The 14,521-nt window shown below is 52.9% G+C and overlaps 1 protein-coding gene across 1 annotated transcript; it reads left to right on the forward strand.

Moving 5' to 3' along the window:
* Positions 1-1,155: 1,155 nt before the first annotated feature.
* On the forward strand, positions 1,156-7,494 carry TCF15 (transcription factor 15). Its single transcript, XM_043480160.1, has 2 exons — positions 1,156-1,762; positions 7,052-7,494. Exons 1-2 carry the CDS (start codon positions 1,244-1,246, stop codon positions 7,124-7,126), a joined length of 594 nt encoding a protein of 197 aa, XP_043336095.1. The 5' UTR covers positions 1,156-1,243; the 3' UTR covers positions 7,127-7,494.
* Positions 7,495-14,521: the final 7,027 nt, after the last annotated feature.

Genomic DNA, 14,521 nt, shown 5'->3' on the forward strand with positions numbered 1-14,521 from the left:
GGTTTCCAGAAGGAAGGAAGGCAACAAGGGAAGATAGTTCCTCCCACCCCCTCTCTCTGTAAGCGCCTGTGTTTTGAGGGGGTGGTGTTGGCACTTCAAGCAGAAGGAAAGGGGAGGGTGTGGATTGGGAGCCAGGGCGGCCGCAGCAGGAGCCGCACAGGATGGGACTGTGGGGAGTAAGGGAGAGAAGCTCTCCTTGTATTGGGGGTGGAGACAGAACAGGGGTGATCATGAAGACATGCAGGCTAGGGCCAGTGCTCTCACTCAGCCTGAAGGACAGAGCTCTCCTCTGTCAATCAGGGGCACCTCCCCACAACTTAGCAGAGAACAGTAACCATCACGCAGCCTTGTGTCTGGCACAACCATTTTGGTGGTAGAACCTCAACCAAAATGCCAACTCTGTGAAGCCAAGAATTCGTTTTGTTCACATTTCTCTTCTCACCTAAAACCATGCCTGGCATAGCCGGGACCCAGTAAGTATTTGTTGAATGAATAAATGAATGAATAGAGCTATTGGCGTTTGTGTGTTTCGTTTTCGTTTTCTCTCTCTCCCCCCTCTCCCTTCTAAGTTTGTTGTCAGGGACATGACAACACTGAGTCCTTATTTGGAAAGATTATTAGTGTTTCTCCGATTGTTCTCCGTGGACACAACCATCCTGTAGAGAATGCAGATTCCTGGGTCTGCTGAATCAGATTGGGAGGAATCTGGGAATTTATCAAGTTAAAAGCTCCCCCGCCCCCTTCCCTTATTTGACAACACGTGAGTTGCAGCATCACAACAGCAGAATTTGAGGGCAGAAAAACCCGAGTTGGTTTCTCTGTAACCCTCTTTCCAAACAAGGAAATTGAAGCCAAGAGAGAAGGGATCTGCCCGCAGTCTCCCGGCGGCCTAGGCTGAAGATGAGTCTGGATCTGAGTACAGCCCATCCCACCCTCGCCGACCCCCACGTTTACCCAGCTCGCCAGCGGGGACCTGGAGCATTCAGGGCGGGCCACCAGCTCGCGGGCCGCTTTCAACCTGGGGGACGGGGGCGGTGGGCGCCTAGCCATTGGCCGGGCGGCGGCGGGAGCCTTCCCATTGGCCGGGGCGGAGCCCCCCCGCCCCGGCCGGGGCGGCCTCCGGACTGGCCCCTCCCTCGGCTATAAGGCTGCGGCCGAAGGGGCCGTGGGAGCGCGCGGGAGCGCACGGCGGGGCGCGGCCAACGCCGGGACGCTGCTCATCCAGGGACTAGGCCGGGTGCCCATGGCGTTCGCACTGCTGCGCCCCGTCGGCGCGCACGTGCTGTACCCGGACGTGCGGCTGTTGAGCGAGGACGAGGAGAACCGGAGCGAAAGCGACGCCTCCGATCAGTCGTTCGGCTGCTGCGAGGGCCTGGAGGCGGCACGGCGCGGCCCGGGCCCCGGGGGCGGGCGGCGGGCGGCGGGCAGCGCGGGCCCGGTGGTGGTGGTGCGACAGCGGCAGGCGGCCAACGCGCGGGAGCGGGACCGCACGCAGAGCGTGAACACGGCCTTCACGGCGCTGCGCACGCTCATCCCCACCGAGCCGGTGGACCGCAAGCTGTCCAAGATCGAGACGCTGCGCCTGGCGTCCAGCTACATCGCACATCTGGCCAACGTGCTGCTGCTGGGCGACGCGGCCGACGACGGGCAGCCGTGCTTCCGAGCTGCCGGCAGTGCCAAGAGCGCGGTCTCCGCCGCCCCCGACGGCGGCCGCCAGCCACGCTCCATCTGCACCTTCTGCCTCAGCAACCAGCGCAAGGGGGTGAGTGCGCGCCGCGCTCCAGCACTGCGCCCGTGGGGTCAGGGAGCTGGCCCCTTAGGTAGCAAGAGAGGGGCAGAGACCCCAGTGAAGAGAGGGGGGAAGCGACACGGAGTCGTCGGGGGTGTGGCTGTCCAAGCCCAGAGTTTGGTGTGGAGCACAACAGCTCACAATGTCCCCCAAACACGGGATGCAGGGAAGCCCGGCGCTCAGGCGTAATTTAGAGGATGGAGATTGCTCATCCAGGGACACTCGCTCCAACTAGAGGTGTGCTGGGAAGAGCGCGTGGGGAGATCATAACAAAGGCATTTTAACATAACATAGGCCCTACCTCGGAGAAGGCAATGGCAACCCACTCCAGTACTCTTGCCTGGAAAATCCCATGGACGGAGGAGCCTGGTAGGCTGCAGCCCATGGGGTCGCTAAGAGTCGGGCCACTGAGCGACTTCACATTCACTTTTCACTTTCATGCATTGGAGAAGGAAATGGCAACCCACTCCAGTATTCTTGCCTGGAAAATCCCAGGGACAGAGGAGCCTAGTGGGCAGCCGTCTATGGGGTCGCACAGAGTTGGACACGAGAAGCGACTTAGCAGCAGCAGCAGGCCCTACCTATGTAGGGGCGCCTTCGTGGTCTTCTTTCTTTTTACCTTTGCAGGAACCCCCATCAGGCAGGTAGCTTTGCTGGTTTTATCAGGATCTGAGTCTCGGGGCTGCCCTCATCACCCAGCTCGGAAGCCAGAATGCAGGTCTGCTGGGTGTGTGTGCCCTGAACTGCCCTTTTTGTTAAAGATTTGTTATGCATCCTGAGACTGACCAAGGGGCAGGAGGTTAGAAGAAAAGGGGACGCACAGCCCCAGTCAAGAGCCGGAGGCACCGAGCTCATGAGCAGTAAGCATGAATGAGGGGGTCCCCTGAGGGTACCCACCCCCTAAAGGAACAGCGCGTCCAGGAAAGGCACTGTTGAGTCATCGGGGCAGAGCTTGAGGTAGGCTCCCCTGGTCTGTCCTAGGTAAGGATGGGTACCAGGCTGGTAGGCACTGGGTAAGGGTGAGCAGCCACGGAGGTCGCTGAGGGGCACTTGTGGCTGAAAGCTGGTTCTCCCCTTGCACCAGCCCCAAAGAGCCTGCTTCACCCCTAGCCTTTCCCCTTCTGGCCTGGGCTTTTCTTAGCATAAGGAGTCTTGTCTGTGTGACCGCTTTGCATCCCAGCAGCTTCCATTTACAGCTGCAGAAACTGAGGCTGAAAGAGTCCCTGACCGGCCCATGGCCTTTTGGAAAGTGACAGGGCATTGAGGGCACAGGGAACACTGCTCAGAATTCTGTAATAACCTAAATGGGAAAAGAATTTGAAAAATGATTGTTGTTCAGTCACTCAGTTGTGTCCGACTCTCTTCCACCCAATGGACTGCAGCGCACCAGGCTTCTCTGTCCCTCACCAGCTCCCAGAGTTTGCTCAAGTTCATGTCCATTGAGTTAGTGATGCCATCTGACCATCTCGTCCTCTGTCGTCCCCTTCTCCTAAAAAAGGGTAGATACATGTGTATGTATAACTGAATCACTTTGCTCTACACCTGAAACTAACACAATATTGTTAATCAACTCTAATGTAAAATAAAAATTAAAAAAAGCATGAGGGATTGGAGTCAGGCCTCTGAGGGTCACCCAGTCTTTGGTTCTCAAAGCTGCCCCAGCTCCCCTGTTCACTCTGTTTGAGGAAAGCCCCTGGGTCCTAGCCTCAGACCACCCCCTTCCAGCTCATCAGACTCCCATCCTGGCCTCCCACCCCAATGGCTGCCTCTGTTTCCCTAAGTCAGTCTTGGTAGGCTCAGACTTGAACTCTCTCCAGGGTCCCTGTTACTCCCAGCTGTGGGCCCTTCTCTGTGCTCCAGGCTGGACTGAGAAGCTAGGATGGGCCTGCGGGCAATCCAGCCTACGCTGTGAAGGGCTGACTGGGCCCTCAGCGATATTCCCTGACTGCCTTTCACCCATCCACTCGGTTCAGCAAACCTCAACTACCCGACAGCTGCTTTTTGTTAGCTCTGAGAACATTCCCAGAGAAGCAGGTGGTAGGTGCCTGTGCACTGCAGTCGGGAACTCCCAGTGCGGGGTCAGGGCAGGGCCTGGAGGTGAAAAGAGGGATGCTATGGTCTGATGGGGGTGCACAAAGGGACTGTCAGGGTCAAAGGAAGCCCCTGACCCAGGGGCTAAGTCCCCGACAATGCTTGAGGATTGAGGCAGGCAGGTTGAAGGGTAGGGGAAGGTGTTCTAGGAGCAAGGCACAGGCAGAGCTGGGATCAGAAACCATGACCTAAAGAAAGGAAGATGTTGAAAGTGGCAACACACAAAGGGGAGGCGAAGACAGGCCAGTGACAGTGGTGTCAGCAGTCTTGATGAGCCCTGATCTCTCATGCTAACCGCCCTCCATGTGTTACCATTAAAATCCCCCAGCAGGGACTTCCCTGGAGGTCCAGAGGTTAAGATTCTGAGTTTCCAATGCAGGGAACACAGGTTCCATCCCTGGTCAGGGAACTAAAATCCCACATGTTGCATGGTGCAGAAAAGAAAAAAAAAAGATAAAAACCCCCAATAGCTGGGGAAGAAGGTGCTCTAGTTATCCCTACCTGCTTAGAAATGGCATTACTGGTTCAGAGACACTGCCCATGAAGAAGCCAGGATTCAAACTCAGGCCTGCTCGATTGGGAAATAGGAGGTTAGTGTGGGAAGGCCTGGTAACAGTAGGCCTGGGGGAGAGGGTGTGTCTGTCATGTGCCCACCCACATAGCAGGTAGCCTGGGGGCTTCTCTGCTAGTCTCAGGGCCTCGCCTGGATCTGGCCCCTTCCCTGGGATCTGTCTACAGGACCTAGAACCCAGCCAAATTTGGCTGCAGAAGCCATGCTCTCAAGTCCACAGACTCCTCTGGGAATAGGCAGAAGGGGCGATCCTGGCCGGCTCTGGCTCCTCAAAGACTTGGGGACTCAACTGGAAGAAAACTGGCTGTCTTGGGGAGCCCATGGGAGCCTTCCAGAAAGCTCTAAAGCCCGGGACTCTATCCCTTCACTCCAAGCTACCGTCTCGCCCCAAGCTGGCTGGTCAGGGGTTGGGGTCACCATGGAGATAGCTCCCTGCAGCATCTTGTTTAAGGAGGGATTAGGTGTGGCCCTCTGTGGTAGAAATAGCAAGGGGAAGTAGGGGGTTCTTGTCTTTGCCCTGTTTTCCCTTTTGTCACCTGAGGGTAGGGGTCACATAAGATCATCTTGTAAAGCCTTCCCCACTTGGGGTACCAGCCCAGGAGCAGTGGGGCAAGGAGATGCCATCATCAGGTGATGCTGATGCTAATACTTGTGAATATTCATTGAACACTCGCTATGTTCCTGACTCTGCTAAGGGCTTTACCTGTGTCAATGTGTATAATCCTCATGGTAACTACACATGGGGAAACTGAGGCTCCGTGAGCTGAAGTCACTTGCCTGAGGTCTGACAGGTAGTCCAAGACAAAGCTGCGGTTGAAGCCCAGGTCTGCTTTACTCTAAGCACCTACTAACTACAGTGCTTCTCGGAGCCCTTGGCACTCGGGGGCAAAGGGACAAAGAATCTGGGGCCTAGTCAAGGCCACTTCTAAATGTGTTTGGCAGTTTCCAAGCCTCTTTCACAGCTGCACTTGCGTTTGACTGCACCTCTGTGTGGCAAGTAGAATCATTTTGTCCCCATTTCATAGATGAAGAGATTGAGGTTCAGGGAGGTGAACAGTCTCAGCATTCTCAGGGAAATGCCAGTCTCACGATGACTGCCAGACGTGGGATAGAGGCAGCTCTCCTGACCCTGAAAAGGTGGGAAGCTGGTTTTCTATCCTCCAACCTCAACACGACCCCCCCCCCCCAACCCCGCGCCACCCCCATCCGCCCTTCTCAGCTGCGGCTGCCAGAGTTTGTCTGAGAAGCCCAAGCCCCAGGCTCTGCTGGGACTGTGGCCTCAGCCCTCAAAATAGCCTTGCCTGTGAATGAACACGCTGTCCCTGGGCCCAGAGAGCCTCAAGGGAGGCTGGGCTTGCATCTGGATGGATCTGCCCCAACCTGGGCCCAGGAGTGGAGGGGGGCAGGGGGCAGAGCTCCCAGATGGTCAGCTATTTCTCTAGATGGCTGAGAAAAAGGCTGGTCCCGTCATCCCCTAGTCAGGCTTAGGAATGAGCGTTTACAGTGGGATTTCAGACCCCACTATGTCCTGGAAACCAGACAGACTGGACAACATGGATTTTCTAGCACAGCCCTTTTTACCAACTGGCTGGGTGCCTCTGAGCCATTCATGCAATGCTGGAGGACGCAAAAGAGGGGGTGCTCTAATGTCTGTGACTTTGCTGGCTTACAGTAAGGCTGAAACCCTGGTGTCAGCCCTCAGAATAGCGGGGAGAGACTGTCCCTGCCGCGTGAGGGAAACAGGTGGCCTCCAGGGCTGCCACCATTAGCTCGTCTTCCAGTGGACACCCCTGATCCAAGCAGCATTGGTTGGTAACTGCTCCATGCCAGTTCCCAGGCTGGAACTGGGGCTACAGAGTGAAGGATTTTCTCCAGCCACCCCACTGAGTTTCCCAGCCTGATGGGAGAACAGAGAGATCCCATATTCCCCTTCTGGGTTTTATCCTGGCCCCAGAAAGGCAAGGAGTGCCAGGCAGTTGCAGGAACAGAGAAATCTTCCCAGGACAGGACCAGAGTGCATATTCCTGCGAACACCTTGAATGAAGGCAGGGAGGCCAGAATTCCAGAATCTACTTTTGAGGCTGATGAGGAGCCCACTGAGTTTACAGCCCAGGCAGCAGGAGAACCACTGTGGAATGTGTCATGCCCTTGAGTGTAAAATTGTATGACTTGACCTGTATTGGATTTTTTTAAGCAACGGATTACATGGGGAAGAAATGAAAAAGGTAAAAAAAAAAAAAGAAATGAAAAAGGTAAAAAAGTATATAGAGTTTTTTTTAAAAAAGCTTCCCTCTCATCCTGTCTCCTCCTTATCACATTCTTCTTCTCTGATGAACCCATTAGCAGTTTCCCATGTGCCCTCTCTGGACATCTCAGCACACAGGAGCACGCACTCAGTCCTTGGTCTTGTCTTTAAATGTTGTTATTGCAGCATCATCCCCTGTTAGTCCATTTAGTGTCTTCTGCCTTCTGCTTCATGAACTTGACTGTGTGGCTAACTGATGTGTTTATCAAGTCCCCTATTGCTGGGCACAGAGGTTAGTTCCAGTGTTCAAGAAGACAGTTGAACCCCCTAATACCTCTTTTTTCCCTTCCCACAGGGAAGCCGTCGTGACCTGGGGGGCAGCTGCTTGAAGGTGAGGGGGGTAGCCCCACTTCGAGTGCCACGGAGATGAGCCTGGATCCCTGTGTCATTTGCTCCAAGCAGGACCCTGAGAAGAAGGCCAGAGGCCAGCCACTGGGTGAACAGGGGAGAAGACCCCAGGAGCCAAACCTGGGTCCCTTCTTTGTGGAGGGACCAGAGGACAATGACCTGGGCCCATGACCCTCAGAGTAGGCCCCCTGGGACATCTCTGCCCCACCCTGGAGAGCCGTGAGGTCCCGTCCAGCCGGCCCCAGCCCTGGCTGGTCAGAGACAAGGCAGATCTTTTGGAAAAACATAGACTGTTGGTGACAGAGGATGTGTGCGTCTATGGATGAGTGTGGGTGTATGTGTGAGAGAGAGAATTGATGGGTTTAAAATAAAAGGTATTTTTAAGTAAAAGATGTTCCCAGCTGCAGAAGGGAGGGGCCTTGGGACATCAGAGGTCAGAGGTGGCCCTTCTCCTGGACCTTGGAAGAGACACGGGTGTCACAGGTGCTGCCCTGTGCCCTGGAGGGAGTGGGGCTGAAGGACGATAGGGGTCTCCCTCTCCAGAAATCTAGATAACCAGTTTTTCATCACTGTCTTCTTGAACAACTGTTGGGTATCTGGTGTGGTTGGTAAAAGAAAAATCTTAATTTTATTTATTTTTGAATGAGGAATGTATTCATCCACATGGTTCACGAGTCAAAAGGTACAGAGGGGTATGTGGTAAAAAAAAAGTCTCCCTCCCTCCTGTCCTCCGGCCACAGTTCTCCCACTGCAGACAGGCTCAGCCACTAGTTTTGTGCGACTTTTCTATTCCGTGTGAATAACCAAGCAAATACAGAAATACTCATGTATGTTTTCTTCTATCCTTTACACAGACAGTAGCCCCTTGTTACCTTCTTTCTGCTCCATGTGTTTTTCTTTTTTTTTTTCCCCTCTTAATCCTGTTTGGCTGTTATCCCAAGTCAGTACATAAAGGTAAAGGGTTCTCTTCATTTCTTTAGTAGCTGTTTGTTCCATCTTGTGAACGTACCATACTTTAATCTATGCCTTATCCATGTCTTTACAGACAGGGTTGGGGAAGCATGTGGTTTTCCACATGTGCAAACGAGTATGTGCTAACAGGGGGTACTCTTACCCCTGTTGTAACTGAGATGGTTTGAAGAAATAATGACACCCAAAGGCGCATGGCTGGCACATGGCAGGGTGATGATGTGAGGTCTGTCCACCTGTAAAGCCCAAAGTGAGCTCCTTCCCCTACCCTGGAGATGCCCCAGTCGGGGTGCCAGCCCCTGTGACCCTTGTTATCCTCCCAGCAGCTCTGAGAGGTGGGAGGTGGTGTTTCCCCATCTCACAGGTCCAGCCGAGAGGGCGATGGGGACGGCTGGTCAGTGGAGCCATTCTTGGCTCTCTCTGTGGGGCTCTGTCCCTGTGGGTCCAGGATCAGAGAAGCTGGGGAAGCTGGAGGCAGGGAATAAGGAGAGGGGCCAGGAGAGACTGCAGAGCCAGGCAGCCGCCCTTTCCTCCAGGTACTTTCATATGCCTATTTCTTTATTTTTTTTAACAGACACTTTTTACCAGCTGAAGACTGGCTTCAGATTCTATGCTGCACCCTCTCTGTCACACCCTGTATTTGGCCCTCAGTCAGAGCCTGAAATGGGGCCGCCCATTTTGCAGATCAGCAAACAGTCCCCCTTCGGGAGCTAATTAGGAAAGCACATTGTACACCCCACACCTACCCAGGTCCAGGCAGCCCCTGGCAAAGCCACGGGAAGACGACTGTGACCTTGTCAATGGCAGGAAACCTGGGAGTAAGGACAGAGCAGATAGTTGTATGCTTTGGGCTAGAGGCCCACTTCTGCCACCAGATTTGCTGGGCGACCCCAGAGAAGTTGCTTGACCCCTCCCAGTCTCCCTGGCCTAATCCCTAACCAGCGAGAACAGCTGAGACAGAATAATAATTATTTGTTTTGCCTTATTAAATAGTTTTTAATAGTCCATTTATGCACTGAGTAAACAAGACCAGTTGTATCCAATAGATGCAGTGAAAAGTATGTACCTCCCTCAGGCTCCTCCCCAAAGGCAACTGCTGTTAGCAGTTTCCGTGTGTCCTTCCAGAAATGCTCTCTACTGATTACTGGTTCTGAAAAAGTATATAGATTTCTCTGCTTAGGTATTCATTGTGTGTGTATATATATATATATATATATATAAACTCAAATACTGCAGGATCTTAGAAATACCACCCATCCCAAAGACAACCACTGTTAACACTATAATAATCCTGCAGAGTTTTTGTAAAACACATATACTTAAATAATCATTTACAACATACTAAGTTAAAACTTTTATCAAAGTGTAACATAAGTGCAGGACGGTCCATGTGCCATTAAGTGTACTTTCACAGGTTGAGCACACCTGTGCACCCAGCATGCAGAGCAAGAAATGCGATTAGCATCATCCTAGGAGCCTCTCACGAGTACCTCCTGATACTGGGTTGCTTCCATCGTATTCCCCTTGAAATAAACAATGCACGTACAGAGCTCACACTTCAGAAGACAGGATAAACTGACAGTGAGTCTCCTCTCCCAGTCACTCACTTCCAGTTCTCAGAGGCAATTCTGTTAACCAGAGCTTAGGGATTCTTGTAGAGGCAGTCTTTGCAGATACAAGCATATCACGTGTATCTTGTTTTTCCATGTGAGAAGTGACATTTCGCACACTGATCTTCACTTGCGTTTTTTTTTTTTTCCCCTGAACAATACATCTTGGAGACACTTCAGTGTTTAAAGAGCTGTTTCATGCTTTTTTGCTGCCTCATGCTTTTTTGCAGCTGCATACTGCTCCATTCTGCACGTTTTGCTGCTTGTTGTCTTCCCTGGGCCTCATTCCTGGGTAGTGGACAGTTAATATCTTGGGGCCCATGTGAGCTACAAGGCCAGTGCAACACACGTGACTTGGGAGAGGCACAACTGTGGACCAGTATCTCTGGGAGCCACTTGCCAAACATCCCTGCCCCCAACACACACACTTTCTGCCTGTAGGATGGGACAACCCAGCCATTCCATGTAGCCTAAGTGAGGACTTAACTCAGGGCTAGAGGAGGTTAAGGAGTTCAGGGAGGAGAAACCCAGGGCTGAGGCAGGTGGGATGAGCAACTTCATCCAGGCCACCTGGGACCCTGAAGGGGAGGCCTAAATATCAGTTTATACCCTCCACCCAAGCCTTCTTAGCCGCAAGGAGCATCAGCACAAGAAGGATCTCAGAGTGCATCATTTCACCATGAGAAGTTGAGCTGATACAGACAAGCAACCTGCCCGAGGTCCCCTAGCTAGTCCCTGGCTCTGCTGAGCCACCAGGAGCCCAAGTCTTCCTGCCTGCCATTTAGGACTCTCTTCTCTAATTCCACAGTTGCAAGTTGGAAAGCCTCAGAGGCCACCCATGGAAATGGAGAAACAGAGAAGGACAGCGAAGGGCCAGAGCTGCACAGCTTTTGGAGCTGAGAATGCAAAGTCCCTCTCTCTAACCCAGGGCTCCTCCACCACTTTTAGTTCCCCTCAGTAGCCCAGACCACTTCCATTTTATGATGCTCCTATTAGATTTTTAAATAAACACACTACAGAATAGAATCCTCAAAACTCTAGCATATTCAGCAAGTTAATTTATTAAGCAACCTATACAATCACAAGAATGATGAATTATCATGAGAACATTAGAAGATTTACAAAATCATCAGTCTGTGGGACACACATGTAAGGTTGACCATCTTTCTTCAACCTGTCTGCATCTCTTGCTATTGTATATTTTACCTCCTGTGGGCTTGCTATCTAAAGTCTAGATAGGGACAGCAAAATGCCACATGCCCCTGGGCTGGGCCCTGTCCTACTGGGGGTTGATGCTATAGAGAATGTTACTGGGCAGTTGTCAAAACTGGAGTAAGAACAACAGATTAAGCTATATCAGTATCACACTTGGGGCTTCCCAGGTGGCTCAGTGGTAAAGAAGCTGCTTGCAGGAGACACAGGAAACTCAGGTCCGACACCTGGGTTGGGGAGATCCCCTTGAGGATGACACAGCAACCCACTCCAGTGCCTGGGAAAATCCCACGAACATAGGAGCTTGGTGGGCTATAGTCTATGGGGTTACAGAGTTGGACACGGCTTAGCAACTGAGCACACACACATACATCAACATTACATTTACTGAATTTGCTAACAGTACGGTGATGTAAGAGGATATTCTGGTGCTTCAGAAACACACTCTGAAGTATTATGGAGTAGAAGAACATGATGTAGGTGACATACTATCAAATGGATCAGAAAAAATTAACTGTGAGAGTGAGAGCAAGACAAAGCAAATGTGGCGAACTGTTAAAACTCGGGGAATCCAGGTAGAGGGTATATTGGAGTTCTTTGCACTCCTTCTGTTACTTTGCTGCATGTTTGTAAAGAACTCCAGAGCAAAAAGTTAAAACAGAGCTGAGATCTTGGCCCTCTAGGAGGTAAGGCCTGCCAATGGTCTCTTGGCCCGCTCTGACCTGCCCTGTTCCAGCTGCCCCAGCAGAGGACAGAAAAACCCCCAGTGGACCCAAGCATTTCTACCCATGACTCTCAGGCCGCTGTGCCCTTCAGGAGGCTAAGGTGGTCCCAGCCCCAGAGGCTTCTGCCACCATGATTTATATCCCTGTGAGCTTCAGCAGCTGTGAGTACGGGTCCCGCCAGGCAGCCTGCTGGGGGGGCCCGGCGTTTGCTTACCAGCGTGTCTAATCCAGACCAGACTTGTAGACCCCACGAGCCTGGGATTGGGCTCCCGGGGGAACCAGGGTCAGAGGGTAGGCCACCAGGGCCTAGAAACCAAGGAGATCCTGAGGTTGAACTGATTGGAAGACAGGAGACCTGGCTTGGCCACTGTTCCTGTGTGACCTAGGGTGGGTGTCTGCCTCTCTCTGGGCCTTGGTTTTCCTCATTTTAGCACAGCCTGCACCAAGTAGACCAGAAGGGCTATATAAACTAGGACAGACTGGCCCTGTGGAGGGAAGACTGGTAAAATTTAGGAGTTGGTGTTTTCTGAATGCCCAGATCCTCTAGACTTGGAAAAGTGCCTGACTTTTTTTAAGGTCCTACTAGGTGTCAGGTCTTGGTCTACACACTTTGCCTAAGTTAATGTAACCTATAACCTACTCAACAAGTTATGGCTCCATTTTATAGGTTCGGGAACTGAGGCACAGGGAACATGCCCACCTTTACATGGCCCCTGGCAAGCGAGTGGATTTGAACCAGGTTCTGGCTGCAGAGCCTCAGTGAACTCCCACTGGGAACTGCCACCTGGCCCACACGGCCTCACCAGGTATGTGCCCAGTCCTGTAAGGGCCTGGACGGAACCTGAGCTTGCAGAACAAGATCGAAAAGGTCATTCTGGCCAGAGAGTAAGACAGATGTGGTGCCTGTTCTCACGGAGGCCAAGGTCTATCCGAAAAACAGGCTGTGAGCAAAGAAAGAGTAAAAATATGATGGGTGCTTCCAAGGTCTGTGGGGGTGTGTGAATGAGAAAGAATAGAGGAAACAAAAGGATGATGCCTCGGAGGCAAGAAAAGACTTTGCTGAGTGTGCAAAGGTCCTGCAAAGTTGTTTAGGCCACCCCTGCATGAGATGCAGTGCTTGGGGCTCTTGTGGGTCCTTGGACCTCCCCTGAACATAACCTGATAATCCCTGACACGTCTCCTCTGGGCATCCAGGGCTGCTCTGCAAAGTACTCCGAGTAAGGCAAGCCTCTGCGGACAGAGGAGAAAAGCATGGGGGAGCTCACGGAGCACCAGGTCTGCGCCGGGCGTGGTATGAACCCATAATTTATCTACTTCTTCCAACCCCAAGAGGCAGGGACTGTTAGCATCCTCATGGTCATTCAGCCACTGAATGATAGACCAGGATTTGGACACAGGCATGAAGAGTCCCTGGAGAAGGGCATGGCAACCCACTCCAGTGTTCTTGCCTGGAGAATCCCATGGACAGAGGAGCCTGGTGGGCTACAGTCCATAGGATTGCACAGAGTCGGACACGACTGAAGAGACAGCATACACGCAGAGTCCAGAGCCACCCCTTCATCTTCCTCCTCTGCTGTCCACATGCTCAGTGTCGAGGTTCCGAGGTAGGAGGCAACTCTCCCCAGGCCCCTGAGCTGGGCCAGAACCCCTGCTCACAACACCTCTGGCTTCCACCATCACGCGGCAGCATCCCAGGGCTTCACACGGTGCCAGCACATAGCGGGTGCTTAGCGGAGACCTGCTGAAAGACCAAGAGGCTGGGCTTCCAGAACAAGACGGAAAAGTTCATCCCCCCGAGTCTGGGTCTTCTCCCCTGCCCAGAGTCCAGCCCACACTGAGGGAACCAGAGTCTCAGAATCAGAGTCTCGTATCCACCCTGCGAGGCGGGTTTGACCCATTTCATAGGTGGAGACCATAAAGGGGCAGTGGCTGACCCGAGGTTACACAGTGAGGAGCACAGTGAGACCCCGAACCCGGCTCTGCAATTCATCCCATCTGTAGAAACCCACGCCTGAAAGCTCAGAAGATACTGGCAACGGGCCTTTAGCCAGAGAGGAGAGAGGGATGGGCCCAGAGCTTAGAGAAGAGAGGAGGCGCTGACCAGCTGGGAACTCCGTGGGAACGAATCTTGCCCCCAACCCCACCCCACCCCAGTGCATCCCCCCAGGCAGCAGCCAGGGCAGCGGGAGGAAGGGGTCAGGGAGACGGGTCTTGGATTCCCAAGGAGCACGCCCCCTCCTGTCCCCTGTGGGGTGGTTTTGAAGCCACCCGGACGGAGCTGGGCCTGTCTGCAGCTCGCCCAGCCTTCACTCTTCTTGGATGCGGCCTCCCCCACCTCCCCACCCCTCACCTACCTTCCCCTGCCTCCCTCTCTCCTCTCAGCCCAGGCCCACCACCTCCCCCGCCCCAGGCTCTCAGAAAGCCCTGGAAAGGCTGCTTTCTTTGAGACAGGAAGGTGTCCTCAAGTCTCAGGAAGGAAAAACAGTCAAGCTGAACCCACCAAGACCGTCTCCAAGGGGCCGGGGCTGGCGCGGGGCCAGGACTGACATCACCTGGGAACTGCCACGGCCCGCAGCTGCAACACGCCTCCTGGGGGGACGAGCTTTGGCTATTTAAAAAAATAATAATAATAAAAATAAAAAAAACATTTCCAGTCTGATGTTTTCAAATGTGCTTTTTATAGTGGGCCCTGGGGCGTGGGCGTTTTGGTGTCCACCCGCCCCCCTCCGCTTTTTCCTCACGTCCTGACTTTCACACTACACAATGCAGTCTTTGACCAATTCCAGCTAATTCCCGGGGATGCTGGGTGGGACCTCCTTCCAGTCTCTGATCCCCTCAGATTATCTTTTATGTATCTGAATACACTTAATTTTGACTTTCAAAATATGTATCAATAATACA

Source organism: Cervus canadensis, chromosome 10, assembly GCF_019320065.1.
Source record: "Cervus canadensis isolate Bull #8, Minnesota chromosome 10, ASM1932006v1, whole genome shotgun sequence".
Taxonomy (NCBI): domain Eukaryota; kingdom Metazoa; phylum Chordata; class Mammalia; order Artiodactyla; family Cervidae; genus Cervus; species Cervus canadensis.